Raw genomic sequence first — 24,439 nt, forward strand, 5'->3', positions numbered from 1 at the left:
TTTTTGATCCTGTAGGATTTATTGTCCTTTCAGCACCCCTCTTTTACCTCTCCCTTCACTCTGTGATAATTGACTGCAATGCTCTATATAATAATTGATGTAGTGACTCGAGCCTTGTATGTTGCAACTTTCGAATCTTTGCTGAAGGCAAGTGTAACATGAGGCACGCTGTCACTTTTAAATGAATGATGATTTATGACCACTGCTCACAAATGCATGGGGAAGCAGTTCTTCTGTCTGACAGGATCCAATCAAAGAGACATGATCTTAAAGGGGAGGGGAGAGAAGACATTTTGACTAAACTCTGGGCTTCTGGGTCCGATGTCGTCGTCTTGTTCCTGTAAATGGCAATTTGTACGACATAAGAGAGTGGTTAGGGAGAGATTTCTCATTTTTTTGAGGGCGGTGGGGTGGGGGGGGGTTGGGTGCTGGTGTTTAGAGAAATGGATGGCAAGGATATCAGGAAAACAGGCTGGTTGAAGAGATCTGACATTTTGAATGCATATTAATATGAGATACAAATGAGAAAGCTAACTGTTCTAGTAGGATTGTAGTTTTCACTGTGGAGTGCCTGTTTCCTTGGCTTCCAACAAGCCTCGTCATTGAGTTGAACAATGGGATGACTTTAATTTAAACTCTCCTCTTGTCAAAACATTCATTGTTCAGGTTTCTGTTTAGCTCAGTTTGAGTTGAATTGACACCATGACCTAGGCTTCTTTTAAAAGCAACTTTCAAACAAATCTACAGCAGAACTGACGTTCTCTTTAATGGTCCATTGTATAGTATAAGGACCTGAAAGGGTTAATGCTGGAGACACTGAGAGCAACCCCTCCCACAGTAATAATGTAATAGTCACATGGTAATGGGCTTTGGGAAGAAGAGAGTAGCATCATGAAGGGTGCTAGCTAGACAGGTTTGTGGAGAATGCAAATAGAGATGTGTAAATAATATAAGTATTGTTACTTGACATTATCCAGACTGAGGTTTTATCAACTACACCATAGCAATGCTACAACTACAACGTCGATTAAAACGACCAGAAAGTTCTGAAAACACCTTACCTCGTGAAGTAGGGCCAAGGGAACAGCAGATCTCGTTTGGAGACTGCAAAGAACACCAGAGCTGCTCCATAGCCGAAGAAGATGCGGACAGTCAGAGAGTCAGCAGTGCAGGCATTCAGCCTGCACCACAGAAGCGTGATAGTCTGCAACAAAACATCCACGTCCAGCGATCGGGTTCCAAATCACAGTGCTGGGTGCTGGTCCAGGATCGGGTGAGAGAATTTTAAAAGGGGACATTGTTGGATAATGGTGCACAGGGTTGCTAAACAGGGAGAGAGTCCGACCTCTAGCGGAAAGGCAACTTGGGAGTCGGGCGGAGTCAGCAGCCATTACTCAACCAGACCATGGAGATAAAGCGTGGGAAACTCCCAGAAAGAGCGCGAACACCTCCATTAAAGTCAAAACGGTTTAAAAAGAAAGGGGAACATCCTAAAAAGCCTAGCAAAGCCTAGGAAAACAAAATGGATTCGAAATTTAGAATGCCTGAAAGCTTCCATGATCAGGAAAGACCCATTCAGGTATGAAATTTGTCCTGATGGAGAAAAAGATTCCTACGATTTCGGATAGCTTCCCAGCTGCATACTAAATCAGAGGCGGAACAAGTAATTACCCTTTTATACTGTACAGGTGCAGTTGTGGGTCAAGTGATTGTGAGGCAAGGAATAAACGAGGCTTCTGATAAATTTGAGGCTCAAGCAAGTCCCGAAGATAGGCGAATCCGTAGATTCTTTTCTATATGATCTGTACAGATTGGCCGAGGGATGTGACTGGTGAATTGAGGGCCGAACTGATAAGGGACCGAGTAGTTGTGGGAATAGCTGATGAGTCTTTATCAGCTCTCTTACAGTCGAAAGAATACCTCGCACTCGAGAAGGCAATTCCGATCGTACGACAGGCAGGAGTCCGAAGACAGAATAGATTTGAAAAATTTTTTTATGCGTTCTTGGGATGTAGGCGCAGCCGGCTAGACCAGCATTTACTGCCCATCCCTAATTGCCCTTGAGAAGGTGGTGGTGAGCTGCCTTCTTGAACCGCTGCAGTCCTTGGGGTGTCGGTACACCAATAGTGCTGTTGGGAAGGCATTCAGTTCCAGGATTTTGACCCAGTGGAATTGAAGGAACAGCGATATAGTTCCAAGTCAGGATGATGTGTGGCTTGGAGGGGCAGTTGCAGGTGGTGGTGCTACCAAGCATCTGCTGTCCTTGTCCATCTAGGTGATAGAGGTCGCGGGTTTAGAAGGTACTGTCTCAGGAGCCTTGGTGCGTTGCTGCGGTGCATCTTGTAGATGGTACACATTGCTGCCACTGTGCCTCGGTGGTGGAGGGAGTGAATCTTTATGGATGGGGTGCCAATCAAGCGGGCTGCTTTGTCCTGGATGGTGTCGAGCCTCCTGAGTGTTGTTGTAGCTGCACCCATCCAGGCAAGTGGAAAGTATTCCATCACACTCCTGACTTGTGTCTTGTAGATGGTGGACAGGCTTTGGGGAGTCAGGGAGTGAGTTACTTTCCGCAGTATTCCTAGCCTCTGACGTTGTAGCCACGGTATTTATATGGCTACTCCAGTTCAGTTTCTGGTCGATGGTATCCCCCAGGATGTTGATAGTGGGGAATTCAGCGATTGTAATGCCATTGAATGTCAACGGGAGATGGTTAGATTCTCTCTTGTTGGAGATGGTCATTGCCTGGCACTTATGTGGCGTGAATGTTACTTGCCACTTATCAGCCCAAGCCTGGATATTGTCCAGGTCTTGCTGCATTTCTGCATGGACTGCTTCAGTATCTGTGGAGTAGCGAATGGTGCTGAACATTGTGTAATCATCAGCGAACAACCCCACTTCTGACCTTATGATTGAAGGAAGATCATTGATGAAGCAGCTGAAGATGGTTGGGCCTAGGACACTACCCTGAGGAAATCCTGCAGTGATGTCCTGGAGCTGAGATGAATGACCTCCAACAACCACAACCATCTTCCTTTGCACTAGATATGACTGCATCTAGTGGAGAGTTTTCCCCCGATTCCATTGACTCCAGTTTTGCCAGGGCTCCTTGATGCCATACTCGGTCAAATGTTGTCTTGATGTCAAGGGCAGTCACTCACACTTCTTTCCCTGGGGGGAAAGCGGGAACAGGTTACTGAATTGGATGATCAGCCATTATCATAATGAATGGTGGAGCAGGCTCGAAGGGCCGAGTGTCCTACTCCTGCTCATATTTTCTATGTTTCTATGTTTCTTGAGTTCAGCTCTTTTGTCCATGTTTGAACCAATGCTGTAATGAGGGCTGGAGCTGAGTGGCCAAACTGAGCGTCACTGAGCAGGTTATTGCTGAGCAAATGCCGCTTGATAGCACTGTTGATGACACCTTCCATCACTTTACTGATGATTGAGAGTAGACTGAAAAAGAGCCATTATGTGGGCTGAAGAGAAGCCTTGGATTAGAAGACATCCAGTGACTGTACAGATCTTGAAGCCAAAGATGGAGAGGTAATCTATAGAGAAGAAGACACACACAGGTGAGAAGGTGCGTGACACCGGGAAACTGTGCCAGCGTTGTGGAGCCAGGAAGACCCACAGATAGGACCAGTGTCCTGCTAGTTACACGGAATGTTTCAACTGTAAAAAGACTGGGCGTTATGGAAAAATGTGCCACAGCAAGACCTTTTCATTCAAAATTGGAAAGCAAAAGACCTTCACACGATGAGCAGTGAATGAAGTGCATCAACCTCCAGCAGAAAAGGAACCAGGAGATTTCCTAGGAGAAATTAATTACCCAAATCAAGGGCTTGGACAGCGGCCATCTACATAAATGGACAGCTAACGAATTTCAAACTGGACACAGGTGCTAGTGTCTCAGTTCTGTCTGACCAAGAGCCATGGTTGATGAGACATTGCCTACGACCGGTGGGCATATAGTTGTATGGTCCAGGTGGGAACTAACTGAAAGTGAAAGCTTCAACAGGGAGGGAGACATATTATGGAAACCCTATACGTCTTGCAAAACCAAGAATTTTCCCTGTTAAGCAGAAAAGCGTGCTTAGACCTGTATCTGATCCAGAAGATTAATGAAGTCAAACAGCCACTGGCACATGGGCAGATGATCCAAAATTTTTCTCAGATCTAGGTAGACTGAAGACAGTATCGAATCACATTTAAAGAAGATGCCAGATCAGTATGTATCTTTACACCCAGAACGATACCACACCCATTGATGAGCCAAGTTCAAGACCAGCTGGAAGAGATGACCAGGATGGGAGTCATTTCTCTTGTTACGGAACCAACGGAATGGTGTTCGAGTATGGTTCCAGTCCCAAAACAAAATGGTACCCTCCACATCTGTGTGGATTTAACGCAACTTAACAAAGCATTGGCGTGGGAAATTTATCCAATGTCCACATCTTGGCGAAATTGTCTCAGAGCATAATATTTACCAAGCTCGATGCCAGTAGTGGGTTTTGGCAGGTTCCCTTAGATGAGACCTCAAGATTACTAACTAATTACTAACCACCTTTATAACCCCATTTGGAAGGTTTTGTTTCAGTCGGTTACCACTTGGGATAACTTCTGCACCAGAGATCTTCCAAAGGTCTATGTCAAACATCTTAGAAGGGCTCAAGGGAGTTATTTGTCACATGGATGACATCCTGGTACATGGGCAGTCAGTAGAGGAACATGACCAAAGAGTTCGAGCAGTTTCACTACGGCTTCAAGATGCAGGGCTGACATTGAACGAGAAGTGCGAATTCTCAAAGAAATCAACTTGTTTCTTGGCACACATAGTAAGCAATAAGGGTATAATGGCAGACCCACAGAAGACTTGAGCCATTACAGAATGCCCTACTCCTACTTCCATTCAACAACTCCAAAGATTCCTTGGAATGGTGAATTAGCCAAATTTCTACCTTATTTAGTGCAGGTAACAGAACTGCTAAGACAACTTCTCAAAAAAGATCAAGCATGGTGTTGGAGTTAACATCAAGCACAAGAATTCTGGAAGATTAAAGAAATGCTCATATCACCACACATCTTGGCACACTATAACCCTACGCTACCAACAACGATAGCTGCAGACGCCTCCTCCACGGGGTTAGGGCAGGAGCATTCTGATGGTTCTCGGAGACCCATATGCTACACATCCACAGCATTTGCCGAGATGGAGACAAAGTATGCAGTAATTGAAAAAGAAGCACTTGCCGACATACGGGCATGTGAGAAGTTTTCTCATTACATTGTTGGATTGAGAGTCGTCATCGAGACAGACCATAAACCTTTGGTATCTTTATTGGATGAGAAAGAGATCGCAAAAATTCATCCAAGAATCCAAAGATTTAGTTTAAGATTGATGAGATGTATGTATGAGACTGTATATGTCCAGGGAAAGATACAAAAACATCCACTGATGTGCTATCAAGAGATTGCTCTTGACCATCCAATACAACAAAATGTGAATTTTGTGGACGAGAAAGAGTCATATTCGTAATATACTACAGAACAATGGCTGGCAAGTATACAGAAACTGAAAGAAATCTGTCATGCTCAAAAAGTCAATGAAGAATGTATTCGTAAAAGGCAGTATTGCATACAAGGGTGGCCACAAGAATGTCCCAGTGGGAAGACAATGAAAACTTTCTTTGAATATAGAAAATACTTTGCAATCATTGATTTGCTAGTTTATAATGACAGACTAGTCATTCCCAGTTCACTTAGATCGGATATCTTGGAATGTCTACATGAAGGCCACATGGGAATAACGAAGTGCACAGCAAGGGCTGTGGTGGCCAGGAATATCCAAAGACATCGAAAATGTGATCCAGAACTGCCAGATCTGTGCAATACAAAGACCAGAACAGCATGAACCTCTGATAACTACTCAATTTCTGACCAGACCATGGGAACATCTAGGCATGGATTTATTCATGTTCAATGGAAAGTCCTACATAAACATCATTGATTATTTTTCAAGATGGATAGAAGCAAGGTAGTATTCAACAAGCGAAGCAGTTATGAGAGTTGTAAAAGACATCTTTGCGACACATCGTATCCCTGACAAAGTAGTGTCAGACAACAGACCACAGTTTGCAAATGAATATTTCACACAGTTTGTGACAAGAATGGGATTTCAACATCTCACAAGTTCACAACATTATCCAGAGTCAAATGGTGAAGTGGAAAGAGGTTTAAGAACCATAAAGTCCTTACTGAAGAAGAATGAAGACCTTCCAACCTCAATTCTAATTTATCCATCTACACTGTTGATGTGTGGACTATGACCTGCAGAGTTACTGATGGGCGGGAAGATAAGAATGCAACTTCCTATGTTGCCAAAAAAATTGCTTCCAAGATTCGATGTCCGGGACTATAAGAAAGTAAGAGACCAGGAAAACTCTTATAGAAGGCAACAAACTCGAAATTACAACAAAAGATTTTGTGCCAGAGACTTACCAAAACTGAATAAAAGGCCAAAGCGCATAAATACGGGACCTAGAAAGGGAAGGTACTGTAATCCACAGAGATGAAAACTACCAGAGATTGTATATGGTACACACAACAGAAGGGAACATATGTAGAAATAGGAGAAACATTATCCCTATTCCCCAGAAGCAACAGTCAATTATTTATTTGGAAGAAGCAGATGAAGAAGAAGAAACTCAGAGCGAAAGGATACTGCAATCCTTAGTAAAAATAAACTACATCAATGATACAAGAAAGACTGTGGATCAGCCAGTCAGTCTAGAAGAAGATCAGGGAGAGTTGTGAAACCTCGTAACAAATTAAATCTGTGAAGTCAGAGACTTGGGGGGCGGAGGGGGGAGAGAAAGGGTAGTCGGTAAAGTCAAGAATGTATATATGATAAAGAAAATGTATGGATAAACACTTGGAAGGGAGAGAGATGTAGTATAAGGGCCTGAAAGGGTTAATGTTGGAGACAGTGAGAGCAATCCCTCCCATTGTAGATATGATGTTATAGTCACATGGTAATGGGCTTTGGGAAGAAGAGAGTAGCAGCATGAAGGATGCTAGCTAGAGAGGCTTGTAGAGAGTGTAAATAGAGATGTGTAAATAATAAGTTATAAGCTGACCTTATACAGACTCCGAGACTTTATCAACAATGCCCTAGCTACGCTACAACTACAACAACACACAATACATTGCAGTCACTAAATAGAAAGTGTTGTGTCACAGAGCATATGCAGAGTGAGTTCAGTTGGCGAATGCACCACGAGGTGCAATATTGAGTCACGCAGATTGGATGGTCCCCACTATGCGTTGAGTTAGCTAATTTCAGCCAGGCCTGCGGTAGAGCCAATAGAGTCTTAGCTTTCTGGAGGGAGAAAGAAATCAGCCTGGGTTGTTCTTCTCATTGCTATAAAGTTACTGACCCCTGCAGGTATGTGCAGGTGTAGATATCTGATGAGGTCAGATGCAGCATGGATGTGATGCCTTCTGCAATACTGTTGAACAGAAATACGTGCAGAATGGCGATGTGCTGGATAATGTACTAGAAAGCTGCCAATGTATAGAAAGATTCTCAGCAGGACTCAACCTCTCAAGGGAGTAATGAGAAAATTGTTAGGTGGAGTGGAAGAGGTCATTGCTTGTGATGCAGTATGTTAGCATTACAATATGCTGTGCCAAGAAATGATGGTTGAAGGTTGAAATCTGCAAGCTATGCTAGCTTGGTCATTGAGTCAGCAGTTTCAGAACATGAACTGGGTATTGCTGCACCACAGGAAGGGAGGGAAAGCAGTGGGCACCATAATGTGCCCCTTTACAGCCTGGGGCAAGAGCACATTTGACTGATGAGGAGTGACAATCACTCATTTTGGTTTTAAAGTTTGACCTGTTTAGATGAGTGCCCCTCTGTTTTAAAATAATAAGCACTCAACTTGTCTGTGTCATAAATTGATTTGCAATATGTCTTACTGTTATTTGCTTGATGCTAATTGCTTGATGAGGTAAGGGCAGATGTCAAGGTAGTTTAATTTCTGCCCATTGACTAGGAAACAGTGCGTAAAGCAGAATGAAAATCTATATCCCACTCCTTCCAATTTTTCTATCAGTTTTTAGGCTCTCTATCTCACCTGCCCAACCTTCCCCTGAATAAATTGTAGGTTTAGTGCATCCGATGTGACACTAATACACTACATACAAGTTACAACATGAAAGCAGTTCATTCAGTCCAGCCACTCTGTTGGTGTTTACCCTCCACATTTATCTGTCCTGATACCATATCCCTTTATCCCCATTTCCTTTATTTACATATCCAATCTAATCTTGAGTGTTGACATAATTTCTGCCTCAACCAGTAACCCTGGAATCCCACAACCTCACAAGTCTTTGTGTGAAGATGGTTTTCTTGATCTCTGTTATAGAATCATAGAAATTCTAAACGCTTAATCTTGTATCTGTGCCCTGTTGTTCTGCACCCTTCAAAATACTGGAAAGAATCTGCTGCTATCTACTGTGTTTCATCTGTTCCTAACTTTAAACACTTCTATTATGTTGCCCCATAATCTGTGATCATGACCAGATAATCTGGTTTTAGTGATGATCGTTGAGGGATAAATATTGGCCAGGACACCAGGGAGAACTCCTAGATTTGTCTGAAATGGGACTTGACCCTACTGTGCTACCATGAACCATGGCTAACATTATCTGTTAGGCAATCGTGGGTTCAAACCCCACTCCAGAGACTTCAGCACATAACCCAAGCTGACAATTCAGTACAGTACTGAAGAAGTGCTGCACAGTCAGTGGTGCTATCTTGGATGAGGCATTAAACCGAGGGCCCATCTTCCCTCTCGGGCAGACATATAAGATCTCATGGCATTATTTCAAATATGAACAGGAACATAGGAACCTGAATAGGCCAGTCAACCCTTGAGCCTGCTTTGCCATTCAGTTACATAATAGCAGCAAAAAACTTGCATTTGTAAGTGCCTTTAATTTTTTTATTTTATTTAGGGATACAGCACTGAAACAAGCCCTTCGGCCCACCGAGTCTATGCCGACCCATTTATACTAATCCTACAGTAATCCCATATTCCCTATCACCTACCTACACTAGGGACAATTTACAACGGGCAATTTTACCTATCACCTGCAAGTCTTTGGATGTGGGAGGAAACCGGAGCACCCGGCGAAAACCCACGCAGACACAGGGAGAACTTGCAAACTCCGCACAGGCAGTACCCAGAATCGAACCCGGGTCCCTGGAGCTGTGAGGCTGCGGTGCTAACCACTGCGCCACTGTGCCGCATATTTATGTAGCATATTTAATGCAGCGAAACATTTCAAGGTGTTTGATGAGTGTTATCAAGCAAATTTTGGTACCAAGCCACAAAAGGAGATATCAGGACAGATGCCTAAAAGCTTGTTCAGAGGTAGATTTTAAGGAGCCTCTTAAAGGAAGAGAGAGAGGTAGAAGGATGGAGAGGTTTAGGGAGGGAATTCCAGAGCTTAGGACCTACCTAGGCAGCTTAAGGTATGGCTTCCAGTGGTGGGAGCAATTTAAAATTGAGGATGCACAAGAGACTAGAATTAGAGGAGCACAGGGATTCCCAAAGGCTTGTAGGGCTGGGGAAGGTTACACAGATAAAGAGGGGCGAAGACATGGAGGGATTTGAAAATGAGATGTGATTCATGGTTTGTACCTCAGTTCCATTTACCTGCCTTTGCTCAATATAGCTTGATACCCTTACCTAATTTTTAAAAAACTATCAATCTGAATCTGTTCTCTCTGCGAAATGGCTTAGTTCTAATTTTAAGATTATTTACCTTCATTCTTGATTTCCCCACCAGAGGAAATAGTTTCTCTGTATCTATCCTATTGAATCATTTTAACATTTTAAACACCTCAATCAGATCAACAACAACTTGTATTTATATAGTGCCTTTAATATAGTGAAATGTCCTATCTACTATAATCAAGGGAATACAAGACAAATTATGCAATCATAATTTAACCCTTTAAACCCCATTATCATTCTGGTGAATCTGCGTAGCAACCCCTCCAAGGCCAATTTATCCAACCTGGGGTGCGGTGCCCAAAATTGAACACAGTACTCCAGATGTGGTCTGACCAAGGCTCTGTACAGCTGAAGTATAACTTCCTCCAGTCCCCTTGAGATAAGGGCCAATATTCCATTCACCTTTTTAATTACTTGTCTACCTGCCTACTAACTTTAAATTTTTGTATACTTGGATTCCCAATTCCCTTTGCTCTCTGAATTTCCTAGTCTTTCATAATTTGGAAAATACTCCAATATATCTTTCTTGGATCCAAAGTGAACGACCTCACATTTGCCCACATTGAGCTTGATTCGTCATAGTTTTTTCCACTCCGTAATTTGTCCATGACTGTTTGCAATTTCCTGCTCCCATCTGCACTACTTACTGTCCCTCTTAATTTAGTGCCATCTGCAAACTTGGATATACAACTTTCTTTAACTTGATTCAATTCATTAATAAATATGGTGAAAAGTTGAGCCCCCAGAACAGATCCCTGGGAATCACCACTTTTCCCATCTTGCCAATCTGAGTACCTCCCCTTTATCCCCACTCTCTCTCTCCTATCTCCCAACCAATTTCCAACCCAAGTGAAAAGGCTACCTCCAATTTGGTGAGTGTTCAGTTTTGCCAATAATTTTATGTGTGAAACCTTATTGAATGTCTGGATAACATCCGTAGGCACTCCTTTGTCTACCTTGTTAGTGACCGCCTCAAAAATTCAACTAGATCAGTCAGGCATGATCACCTTTAACAAAGCCATGTTGGCTCTCTCTGATCGGCTTATATTTGCTCAAGTGTTCAGTCATTCTATCCTTAATGACAGATTCCTTCCCCTGGTGTCTACACCACAGTTATCCCTCAACCAACATTTAAAACAGATATTCTGATCATCAATTTCATTCCTGTTTGTGGGGCCTTGCTGTGTGTAAATTGGCTGCTGAATTTCCTTACGTTACAACAGTGGCTGTACTTCAAAAGTACTTAATTGGCTGTAAAATGCTTTGGGATGTCCTGAGGTCATGAAAGGCACTATACAAATGACAGTTTCTTTTGAAATATGTGCTGGATAATTTTTTTTTTTCTTTATGATTTCATCCTTAATTAGAGACTCTTAAATTTTCTCAACACAGATGTTAAATTAACCAGCCTGTAATTACCTGGATTAACACTGACTCCCTTTTTCAAAATGCATACTACACCCACTCACAATAGAGCCCTGAAATATAATTTCTAGGGCCTTGATGTTTTTCTGCACTTCCCTCAGGATCTGTCTGGCTGTGATGCTTTGTCCTCCTTTAGTCTAACAAACTTATTTAAAATTTTCTTTTTATCCATCATATCACTCATCTCACTTTCACTAGTTTAGGATGCACTTCCTCTCCAATATAGTGTCTGATATAGACCAGGAGGCTCCTCTGCTTTGTGTTTGCTGATATCAGTTGGTGCAGCTGTACAGTTGCCCTCAGTGACCAAGCTAGAAGTGGAAAATCAAATAGGGTTCCCACTCACACTCACTGTCCAGTAACTCTTGCTGTATAATCATGTATGTATGGACTTTAGGCAAGTAGAGGATCAGGCACTGCTGTGATGTTTCCATAGCCCCGCCAAAAACTATGGGCTGGTGTGGAGGATGGCCACTTGGCCAATGCCCTGTATTTTATTGCAGCCAGAGTCTGTTCTTTCAGGAAAGGAAGGTACAGATCGTGGCAAAAAAAAACTTATTGGTAGGAACGTCAGTGCTAATGTTACTGCAATTGATGCAGCGATTTTTGTATGGATATCATATCAAGGTGAAAATCTCGATTACACAAGTGGAACACTTAGGATATGTTATAAATGATGACAAGGATTCTGATCGGTTCAGCTAGGGCAATTTCTATGGTAATAAGTAGCATGGGAGGTTCAATTATATTTAGAGTTACTGTTGTCTGTGTGCCTTAACACAATAAGTACAAGCAAATTCTATGCGAAGATGGGAGCAATGTTCCCTTTAAGCCGCGTGGCTGCACAGCAACCCGAAAGTTCCTGCGCAGGCCATGCACAAGTAGACTCCATTAAGTTACTGCTTATGCGCAGGTGCACAAAAAGGTTTAAAGGGGCTGTGCTTAAACAAATCTGCTGTGCACTCCAAAAAAAAAATTAAAGGGTACATTGACAGGAGGGGGAATTATGCAATTCAGTTCTGAATAAGGGGGATGCATTTTTTTTTATGTATTCCTCCAATGCAAAATTGTTTATCTGTGTTTTCCCTCTCTTCTCCTGAAGGTGTAAAAAACTATTTCAGGTTCTATGGGTGTTGGTTGTTCTTTGGTATCTCTCAAGTCAACCGAACACCCCTCTATCTTCAGCTGGTGTCCAGTGATTAGGAGTGTTTGGTTATGAAGCCAATAATTGCAACACAGTGGCACTTAAACAGAAACTAGGAACTAGCTACAGACCAGGGATTGAACCTGGACCTTACTAGCCTATGTGGCTTAATACTACAGAAGTCAGTGCTTCTACCTATTAGTGTTACCTATATTTATATTTTAAAGATTATGCCAGGTGCTGGCACCCCACTACTCCTACCACAAGGGAGGGAATATGCAGTTGAGTAGGAGAGCAAAAATTTGAGTGCTGAATACATTAATGTTTTGAGAATTGATAACTTTGATGCTGTATTTAGCTGCTATTTTTTCCTTGTACATAGAAGAATTTGGTGTGCCATTCATCGGCCTGAATCAAGTTGAAACATCTTTCCATCCTGTAGACCGTTGTGGCCCAGCTTTGAGTAGTGCTGGCTTACTGGATGATCATTTACTAGTTTCAAACATGACGAAGACCACTGTTGCAGTTGATGCTCCACTGCAAGTACCAACAAAATGCTCACCTAGCACCCCCCAACAGGCGAAGTTGGACTGTGACGCAAGACTTCCTGCGTCCACAGAACCATTTCCACCAGCCTGCGGGAACTTTGACTTGTCAATGGATGCTGCGGAACTTACGAACAACACCTCAACCCTCACGAGTGTTGCTGTCCCGCTTATAGAAGCTCCACTGTTTGAACAGATCCCTGGGAAAGATAAGATTGCAGAAGAGGTTATGGAAATCACGCAAATGATAGAATCCCAAGTAGCAAAAGTGGCCGTGGAGAAGAAAAAGAAAAAGAAAAAACGTTCACATCCAAAAGGAGCCCAAGTTCCTGTAGTGGACATGCAGGCTAAAGCTAAAGAAATAATTTCTGACCAGCGGATAGAAGGGCTCCCTGAAAAAGGGACATGGGAGCGTAAGGGAAATGTCATGAGTGCTGAGGGGGCATGTAAGGAGGCATCGGGGATGCATGTAAAAGTACAGCAGGTGGATGGTGTACCAAGCCAGAGTAGTATTTGGGTATCTGGAAGTTCAGAGAGTGAAATGTCGCATCCTCCATTGCACAACACTAAAGCCACTTCAGAGGGCCATGAAGGGCCAGTTATAGGGAGCCAGAGAAGAGAGGCAGCTCATTCAGATAGCCAGCCACGGGTGGAGACAACCTCAGAAATGGAATGGACAGATCACCCTCTGGATTGTTGGAGCAGAGAAGTTACCTCTTCTGAATCCCTTCAAACATCTGAGGTGGAAGAGGTAGTAGATCCTTCCCTAAAACAATGGGCTGGCAAAATTACTGCCCCCAAGTCACAGAAAAAATCTGAAGTAAACATGGTAGCACTGACTCCTCTGGAATTTGGTGGGATAGAATATGCTGAATTGAAGGAGATGGAAGGGCTTTATCTAGAACACACAGATAGGGAATCTGCTTCCCTTGGGTCAAAGCAAACATCTGAGGTGAATGAAATGGCAGGACATGGGGGTAGAGAAATTACTGTCCCTGGGTCACAGCCATCATCTGAGGTGAAAGAGACCCTGCTGAAACATGGAGGTAGAGAAAATACTTCCCCTGAGTTGCAGCAAACATCTGAGGTAAAAGAAATGGCAGATGCCCTTATAGAAAATGCAGGTAGAGAAACTTCTGCTCTTGAGTCAAAGAAATTTCCTGAGATGAAAGAGATAGAAGAGTCTTCTCTAGAACATGTGGCTAGACATTCCATTCCCCATCGGTCAGGGCAAATATCTGGGGCGAAGGAGATGACAGAGACCTCTCAAAAACTTGTGGATCGCGAAACTACTCCCTCTGAATCAAACCAAACACCTGAGGTGAAGGAGATGGCACAGATCCCGCTGGACCATGTGAGTAGAGAAACAGGTTCCCTTGGGTCAAAGCAAACATCTGAAGTGAAGGAGATTGCAGAGACTCCTCTGGAACAAGTGAGTGCAGGAGCTACTCCCCCTGACTTACACACTTCTGAAGTGAAAGGGGTAGTTGATACACCTCTAGAGTGTTGCTGTAGTGAAATTGTCTATCTTGAAGAGGATCAGAAGTCTGAGTTAAAAGTCCTAGTTGAGAGTCCACTGGAATGTTGGAACAAAGAAGCTGCTTCCTTTGTGTTACAGAAAACATCTGAAGTGAAGGAGAGGGTGGAGAGTCCTCTGGATAGTTGGAACAGGGAAACTGTTCCCGCTGAGTCTCAACAAACATCTGAAGTGAAGGAGATGGTGGAAAATCCTCTGGAATGTTGGAACAGGGAAATTTCTCCCCCTGAGTCGCAGCAAACATCTGAGGTGAAGGAGACAGTGGAGAGTCCTCTGGATAGTTGGAACAGGGAAACTGTTCCCCCTGAGTTGCAGCAAATGTCTGAAGTGAAGGAGATGGTGGAAAGTCCTGTGGAATGTTGGAACAGGGAAATTTCTCCCCCTGAGTCGCAGCAAATGTCAGATGTGAAGGAGACAGTGGAAAGTCCTCTGGAATGTTGGAACAGGGAAATTTCTCCCCCTGAGTCGCAGCAAATGTCAGATGTGAAGGAGACAGTGGAAAGTCCTCTGGAATGTTGGAACAGGGAAATTTCTCCCCCTGAGTCGCAGCAAATGTCTGAAGTGAAGGAGATGGTGGAGAGTCCTCTGGATAGTTGGAACAAGGAAACTGTTCCCCCTGAGTTGCAGCAAACAGCTGAGGTGAAGGAGAGAGTGGAGAGTCCTCTGGAATGTCGAGATGATCTCATTTTTCCAGAGTGCACTGACCGAGTCACTTTGCCTTCTCAGAAACACGAAGCACCAAAACTGCTGGATGCTGATCAGGGAACAGGTTCAAAGGCATCATTGAAAAAAGAAGGGGGAGCAAAATTTCTCCAAAAACGTGGATTCACTAAAGGTACTTCACAAAGAGATGCTGGAACAAAAGCATCACCTGAGCAGCATGGGGCCCTGAAGACCTCCATGCATCCAAAGGTTATGAAGGCCCCAAACCAACGTCAGAGAGATGTTAAAACTCTTGAATCAGAGGAGATTGGAGATGTACACGTGCAGTCTGATCAGCAGGGGCATCTGGATGAGAGTCCTCGTCAAGATGAAGGTGTGTTCCACCAATGATAAGAGCTCTACCCCCCCCCCCCCCACCCCCTCCCGCCCATTCTCCTCCCCCACGTGCTTCAATTTACAGAATCCTGGCATCAGGATTTTGAACTGACTGGAATGGCACAGCATGATATCTACCTTATGCCTCACTAAAGCACCCATCATTTTGCATGCACAATTTCTCTTGAACTTTTAACTAATCCATTGATTACTAACGGCAATCATTCTGTGGCTGAAACTAGTCGCTTGTGTTTTCTAAATATCCTTATAACCCACTGCATGGCAGTTGGTTGGTTTTAAAATAATTTTGGGAACAGTTGCTGAGGTGCTGGTGTTAAATTCATGTTTACATTGGGAAGAGGGGAAAGGAGGAAGAGAAGAATAAGAAAGGTAAGTGCTCACATTAAGCTGAATATTATATACCTGGATATTGAAAGCTGAGATTATGTCTGTCTTCCAAAATGGAAAGTCATCCAGTAAAACAGTATTTGGGAATACAGTGTAACCTTGGTTGTCTGCCATACTGCAGGCACTGTTCCTTGATGGCGAGTCGGGAATCCCCAAACTTACATATATTAGTATATGCCATCAGGCATGTGAATGATGGGAAGATAAGAAAATATAACTAAATGAAGAAATATTAGTAGACAATGCAGAAGTGTTGTCTGACACAAAGATTATTCCATGAAAATTCTAATCGGGATAATGGAAGTATTACTGCTTGGGCTCTTCCCTAACACTTATTTCATCTTCACCACACAAAGACATTTCCCAAAAGCAGAGTCTCCTATAAACCGAACTCTGCAGAGTTTGGGTTAGCAAGCCCTGGTTCAACAATTGCCCTCTAATCATGCATGACTTACTCACTGAAGAGTCACTAACGAGGATCATCATTTTAAAATTGTCACAGAGTGACAAGAGGGATTAGGACAAATTGCAGGTTCTTGGAAGTTTTTAGCATAGACAATTGAATTTTAAGCTAAAATTGAATAAAAGTTTGTATCAGTGGAAGATATAGGACTATGGGGGAGCTGCAGGGCAGCAGGATTCGTTTTGTATTGCCCCACTACAACTACTTTCATGTAATGGAAAAGCTTAAAATGGGATGCCTAGTTTGGCTATCCATTCAATGCCGAGTGGATTGCTCGAGCAAACAATTGTCACAGGCATGGTAGTCTGGCATTGTCCTGAGCTTTCAGCCTCATGTTCAGTGTTGACCTCTGGTAAATACATGAAGGGCTTACTACATTCATCCATCACTTTCAGTAAGTGAAAAATAACCAGTCTAGGCTAAAGCAACTTAGACAGATTTATTTATAGTTTGAATATTACCTAGAACCTTGGGACACAGCAAGTTTTTACAACAGCCTAATACTTTAAAACAATAAAAATAGTCTGCAAAGAGTTAATGCCTTTTTAAAGTAATTTTTCCTGAGTCTGGTAAGTAGCAGTTTGGATGAATCAATCAGGTTTGTCGCTTAATTGACCTTCAGGATAAAATGTTGTATCTGGGCGATGCAAATTCCATTTCATCCATGGAGATCTGATCACTTGCCAGACCTAAAGCCGAGCAACCAGAGTAGTGTTTGTGCCATGGGGCATCTTTCATGTTCTAACCTTTTTCTTAACATAGGCTGAGTTTAATAGATCTCACATGGTTGAGGTGTTTGTGGCTGGATATTTTCCATTTCCCTTGTATATTTCCTTTAATGCCTTTACACTTGAAGAGATTAGAATTTTGTACTTCACTGTTTCTCAGATGGTAGAGGATGACCTTAATGGGCTTACTGGCCTTTTCTTAGCCTTGAATTTTTCTTATGCACTTATTTTAAAATCCATTACAAAAGGATTGAGGCCTGCTCTTGAAATTCGCATGAAGGATTAGATCTGGTTTAACCTCTAAAAGCCTTTGTTTATCCAAAACCATAGCCCTTTCAATGTGCAATACAAGAAGGTGTCCTGAAGGCAAAGTGTAATTTTTTTTACTATTTTTGGTTTCTTTTGTTTCCTCTTTAACTTGTGCATCTTAGATACTGGGCTTGTATTGAAAGGAGTGGGCTTAATGGACTGGCGTGTAGCAGTGGGTTTAAACTTGTGGGACTTCCTACAAGTATTGTCACCCCTGGGGATGCACCTTGCACCTCCAGAATTATGGAATCATATGATACAGAAGGAGTGTGCCTTAACAGGTCTTTGAAAGAGCTATCCAATTAGTCCCACTCCCTGGCTCTTTCCCCATAGCCATGCAAATTCTTCCTTTTCAAGTATATATACATTTCTCTTTTGAAAGTTACTCTTGAACCTGCTTCCATCACCCTTTCAGTTGGTTCATTCCAGATCATAACAATTTTCTGTGTTAAAAAAATTCTCCTCACTCCTTGCCCACATATTTCCATGCTCTCCCGGGGTGGTGGTGCTAGTTTCCTCCTTAGAAATATATGCTTTCATGCTTTCCCAGGGTTTAATATCCATAAAGCAGCATGAACTTACGAAAGAAAAATAGTGGTGCCACTGCAGAAAAAGTGCTACTAAGTTATTGAATACATAAAAATTGAGAGACTATAGAATACATAATTATCAGGATGTGGTGTAATACGTTCAGCTCTCAGGTAGAAACCTGATGTCCTTGTGTGAAAATCTATGCTACGTAGGGCAGAGATTCTCTCACCAGTGCCCCTGCTTTCTTGGTAAGTTTGATCACCAGTTTATTTTGTCTCTGTTTTTCTGTGAAGTCCAGTGACAACAGATTGTTTTCCCCTCTTGCTGTCATTCACTACATTTTGTGCCATCCACATTGTTCTGAATTAAGTGGCCCTGTTTACTCCTTGAATACCAAATAAGCAAATGGGCCACTGTGTATGCAAGTCAGCTCAAAGATCTCCTTCAGCCTTCTGTTGTGTATCTATAACTTGGAATGTTCTGGAAAGAATTGTACCCTGAGATTTTACATTTTGATTTAAACATACTTGAAAACATTTTTATTTAAATATTATTCCAATCCAGAACTGAATTCTGAAATGCAGGGGAGCAGTATATTGAGTTGTTGGAACAAACTTATTTTTAGGATGGATGTGGCAAAAAAATGTATGCCTTCAGTAACTTTCGTTGTGTTCGATTGCATATTTTGGTAATATTAATCCTCAAACAGTTTGGTCTATGTTTGTGCTGAAATGTTAGAAAACATTGCCTGGTAATTATACTGAACTGTATAATTCAGCAGTAAAGCAAGACCATGGAGAAGCGCCTTCAGGACGTCCCAAAGCGCTATTGAAGTATAGTCACTTTTGTGCTGTAGAGAAAGTTTGTGAATTTGAATCTGGCTTCTGTCCTGATTTTCTCATTAACTGAATGTATTTGAAGTTCAATGCAGACGATTGGATTTTATTGCTTGAGAGGGTATGGTATAGACAACTAGAATTTCAAAATTCTGCTCTTTACCTTTATGTTCTTTTGTGTTTTTCTGTATATGAATAGAAAATAAAATCCATCTTCCAAACCCCTCAATCAGATTCTAGCCTCTAACTCATTCAAACCATCTGAATTCAAATCAGATTCTAACACTGTTTCCATTTCTGGGATCCATTATTCTATATGATGCAGAGACCATCAGAACCTCTGGATCAGATTTCAGTTTGGACCGTGTCCCAGGTATTCACTGTATATTGTAATTATAATTCAGTTATAATGTTCTTCCTCTCACCCTTGCCCTTTCACTTGCTCAAAACCTATTACATTTCTAACTTTTCCCAGTTTTGTTGAAAGGTCACAGACCCGAACTCTGTTTCTCTCTCCACAGATGGTGCCAGACCTGCTGAGCATTTCCAGCATTTTCTGTTTCTATTCCAGATTCTTGATATCAAGAAAAGCAGTAGTCCTGATACCGATCCCTGAGCGGCCCCACTGCATACTTTCCTCCACTTAAAACAAAATCCATTCACCACTACTCTCTGCCTCCTATCCCTTAGCCTATTACATACCCAGGCTACCATCATCCCTTTAATCCTATGCATTTCTATTTTCCAAATAAGTATTTACCAATATATGGTATTTTATTCAAATGGTTCTTGAAAGCCCATGTATACAACTACTGCACAATCTTCATCAAAGCTCTCTCATTCCTCTTCAAAGAACTCAGTCAGGTTAGTCAGACAGGATTTGCCTTTAACAAATCCATACTGGCTGTCCTTATTAACCCATGCTTTTCCAAGTGAGATTTTATTTTGTCTTTGACAATGGTCTGCAGTAGTTTTCCCACCACTGAAGTTAGACTGGCCAGCCTGTAGTTACCACGTTAATCTCTCTCCCCTTTTTTCAAAAGGGGTGTAACATTTGCAATCCTCCTGTCCTCTGGCACACTCCCAGCAACGAAGATTAAAAAATTGTGGTCAGAGCTTTTGCTTTCTCCACCCCTGCTTCCCTCAGCAATCTAGGACTGGATGACTTGTTAACTTTGAGTGATGCCAACCTATTTAGTACCTCCTTTCTATCTGTTTCTATCCTATCCAACATCTCTACTCCCTCCTCCTCTATTCTCCTGTGCACACAAGTACACTTTACAGCAGGAATCAAATAACGATTGGAAGCACAATCTAGGGGAGGTGGTGGCGTAGTGGTATTATCACCGGACTAGTAACCCAGAGACCCAGGGTATTAATCTGGAGACATGGGTTCGAATCCCATCACAGCAGAAAGTGGAATTTGAATTTAATTAATAAATCTGGAATTAAAAGCTAGTCTAATCATGGCCATGAAACCATTGTCGATTGTTGTAAAAACCCATCTGGTTCACTAATGTCCTTTAGGGAAGGAAATCTGCTGTCCTTACCTGGTCTGGCCTACATGTGACTCCAGGCCCACAGCAATGTAGCTGACTCTTACATGCCCTCTGAAATGGCCGAGCAAGCCACTCATTTGTACCTAACCGCTACAAAGTCAATAAAAAGGAATGAAACTGGACGGACCACCCGGCATCGACCTAGGCACTGGAAAAGACAACGGCAAACCCAGCTCTGTCGACCCTGTAAAGTCCTCCTTACTAACATCTGGGGGCTTGTGCCAAAGTTGGGAGAGTTGTCCCACAGACTAGTCAAGCAACAGCCTGACACAGTCATACTCACGGAATCATACCTTACAGACAATGTGCCAGACGCTGCAATCACTATCCCTGGGTATGTCCTGTCCCACCGACAGGACAGTCCCAGCAGAGGTGGCGGGACAGTGGTCTCCAGTAGGGGGGGAAACCTCCTACTGATTACCACCTACCGCCCTCCCTCAGCTGATGAGTCAGTACTCCTCCATGTTGCACAAAATGTACTCTGGGTGTGTACATTTGTCCATCACCAAGAGTTTCTCGGTAGCACCACTCCTGACCGAGCTGGCCGAGTACTAAAGGACATAGCTGCTAGACTGGGTCTGCGGCAGGTGGTGGGGGAACCAACACCAGGGATAAAACATACTTGACCTTGTCCTCACCAATCTGCCTGCCACAGATGCTTCTGTCCATGACTGTATTGGTAGGAGTGACCACCGCACAGTCCTTGTGGAGACGAAGTCCTGCCTTCACATTGAGGATATCGTCCATCGTGTTATGTGGCACTATCACCGTGCTAAATGGGATAGATTTCGAACAGATTTAGCAATGCAAAATTGGGCATTCATGAGGTGCTGTGGACCATCAGCAGCAGCAGAATTGTACTCAACCACAATCTGTAACCTCATGGCCCGGCATATCCCCCACTCTACCATTACCATCAAGCCAGGAGACCAACCCTGGTTCAATGAAGAGGGCAGGAGGGCATGCCAGGAGCAGCACCAGGCATACCTCAAAATGAGGTGTCAATCTGGTGAAGCTACAACCCAGGACTGCTTGCATGCCAAACTGCATAAGCAGCATGCAATAGACAGAGCTAAGCGATCCCATAACCAACTGATCAGATGTAAGCTCTGCAGTCCTGCCACATCCAGTCGTGAATGGTGGTGGACAATTAGACAAGTATCTGGAGGAGGTGGTTCCATAAATATCCCCATCCTCAATGATAGGGGAGCCCAGCACATTAGTGCGAAAGATAAGGCAGAAGCATTTGCAACAATCTTCAGCCAGAAGTGCCGAGTTCATGATCCATCTCGGCCCCCTCCTGAAGTCCCCAGCATCACAGATGCCAGACTTCAGCCAATTCGATTCACTCTGCGTGATATCAAGAAACGACTGAAGGCACAGGATACTGCACAGGCTATGGGTCCTGACAATATTCCGGCAATAGTACTGAAGACCTGTGCTCCAGAACATGCTGCGCCCCTAGCCAAGCTGTTCCAGTATAGCTACAACACTGGCATCTACCCGGCAATGTGGAAAATTGCCCAGGTATGTCCTGTACACAAAAGCAGGACAAGTCCAACCCCATCAGCTTACTCTCAATCATCAGTAAAGTGATGGAAGGTGTCATCAACAGTGCCATCAAGCAGCACTTGCTTAGCAATAACCTACTCAGTTTGGGTTCTGCCAGGGCCACTCAGCTCCTGACCTCATTACAGCCTTGGTTCAAACATGGACAAAAGAGCTGAACTGAAGAGGTGAGGTGAGAGTGACTGCCCTTGACATCAAGGCAGCATTTGTCCGAGTATGGTATCAAGGAGCCCTAGCAAAACTGGAGTCAATGGGAATCGGGGTAAAACCCTCCACTGGTTGGAGTCATACCTAGTGCAAAGGAAGATGGCTGTGGTTGTTGGAGGTCAATCATCTGAGCTCCAGGACATCACTGCAGGAGTTCCTCAGGGTAGTGTCCTGGGCCCAACCATCTTCAGCTACTTCATCAATGACCTTCCTTCAATTGCACAATGTTCAGCACCATTCGCGACTCATCAAATACTGAAGCAGTCCGTGCAGAAATGCAGCAAGACCTAGACAATATCCAGGCTTGGGCTGCTGCTAAGTGGCAAATAACATTTGCGCCACACAAGTGCCAGGCAATGACCATCTCCAACAAGAGAGAATCTAACTATCTCCCCTGGACATTCAATGGCATTACCATCGCTGAATCCCCCACTATCAACATCCAAGGGGCTACCATTGACCAGAAACTAAACTGGAGTAGCCATATAAATACCGTGGCTACAAGAGCAGGTCGGAGGCTAGGAATCCTGCGGCGAGTAACTCACCTTCTGACTCCCCAAAGCCTGTCCACCATCTACAAGGCACAAGTCAGGAGTGTGATGGAATACTCTCCACTTGCCTGGATGGCTGCAACTCCAACAACACTCAAGAAGCTCGACACAATCCAGAACAAAGCAGCCCGCTTGATTGGCACCCCATCCACAAACATTCACTCCCTCACCACCGACGCACAGTGGCAGCAGTGTGTACCATCTACAAGATGCACTGCAGCAATGCACCAAGGCTGCTTAGACAGCACCTTCCAAACCCACGACCTCTACCACCTCGAAGGACAAGGGCAGCAGATGCATGGGAACATCACCACCTGTAAGTTCCCATCCAAGTCACACACCATCCTAACTTGGAACTATGTTGCCGTTGCTTCACTGTCACTGGGTCAAAATATTGCAACTCCCTTCCTAACAGCACTGTGGGTGTCCCTACTTCACATGGACTGCAGCGGTTCAAGAAGGTAGCTCACCACCATCTTAAGGGCAATTAGGGATGGGCAATAAATGCTGGCATAGCCAGTGATGCCCACATCCCATGAATGAATAATTTAAAAAAAATCATACCCAGGCTTGATTTAACCCTCAGTAGCACAGTGGTACTGAAGCCAGTTAGTGTTCCCAATTGTTGCTGTCAGCTAACTCAGCAGAGCTCCAAGATCAAACCTGATTCTGGTGGCTCATGAGTGAACAATCAGGGGAATGACTCAAGCAGAAGCAAGGTTTGCCTTTCAGATTTTACTAGACACTGATACTACCTATGATCTACTTATTCTGGTGTCAAACTTGCACATGTACAATTGTGAAAATGGAATAGGAACAAATATAGTTGACAAAATGATCAGGGATCAGCTGTGCAATTGTGTAGCTGCACTTGCACTAGATCCACTTGGGGCTCTTGAGTGGCCTGAGGCCCCATCAGTTACATGGGTTGCACTGTTCCAATGTCAGCCCTGGACCCAAGCAAAATTTAGTGAAATCAGTGTCTCCTCTTTCTCTCTTTTCCACCTCTCCCTTTGTGGAGAAGTAGTTTTGTAATATTGCGGACCACATATCTGTTGGAACTATTCAGTTCTCTCCCTCATAATGTATTAATAAGAGTATAGTGCATGCTGCATTTTACCCTTTCACAGATGTTCAGCTGCCTGTTCTTGTCTCTCTCCCAGAATTGCAGCAATGTATAATATGGTCTGTCAGCTAATTGAGGTGGAAACCAACTGCATCAAACTGAACCTCAGGCTTAAGGGCAATTAGGGATGGGCAGCAAATGCTGTCCTTGCCAACGACAGCCAAATCCCATGAAAGAATAAAAAAATCTTAACAAGAAATGCTGGAAATACTCAGCAGGTCTGGCAGCATCTGTGGAGAGAGAAGCAGAGTTAACATTTCAGGTCAGTGACCCTTTATGCAGAACTGCACCAGCAGAAGATCTAGAGCACATTGTCCATCCAGAGTATCAAGAGGAAAATACATTAAAATGTGCATGTTACAACATTGTCTTTATGTATCTAACTGTTCAGTTCACAATTAATTTACTAAATATAATGTTGTAGAGTATACATTACAAATACTGTGGCTACAAGAGCAGGTCAGAGGCTGGGAATTCTGTGGTCAGTAACTCACCTCCTGACTTCCCAAAGCCTGTCCACCATCTACAAGGCATAAGTCAGGAGTGTGATGGAATACTGTCCACTTTCCTGGATGGGTGTACCTCCAAAAGGCATAAGTCAGGAGTGTGATGGAATACTGTCCACTTTCCTGGATGGGTGTACCTCCAAAAACGCTC

General features: G+C 43.3%; 1 protein-coding gene across 11 annotated transcripts in view; it reads left to right on the plus strand.

The window, feature by feature from the left end:
* The window catches only part of LOC137369872 (microtubule-associated protein 4-like), a 546,551-nt gene that overhangs the window by 321,370 nt on the left and 200,742 nt on the right, over positions 1–24,439 (plus strand). For all 11 annotated transcript variants that reach the window (XM_068031528.1, XM_068031524.1, XM_068031523.1 and 8 more), the window contains one exon: positions 12,758–15,493. In XM_068031528.1, coding sequence (XP_067887629.1) covers positions 12,758–15,493 — 2,736 coding nt within the window. The remainder of the gene's footprint in view (positions 1–12,757; positions 15,494–24,439) is intronic.

The sequence above is a fragment of the Heterodontus francisci genome, chromosome 5, assembly GCF_036365525.1.
Source record: "Heterodontus francisci isolate sHetFra1 chromosome 5, sHetFra1.hap1, whole genome shotgun sequence".
Lineage (NCBI taxonomy): Eukaryota > Metazoa > Chordata > Chondrichthyes > Heterodontiformes > Heterodontidae > Heterodontus > Heterodontus francisci.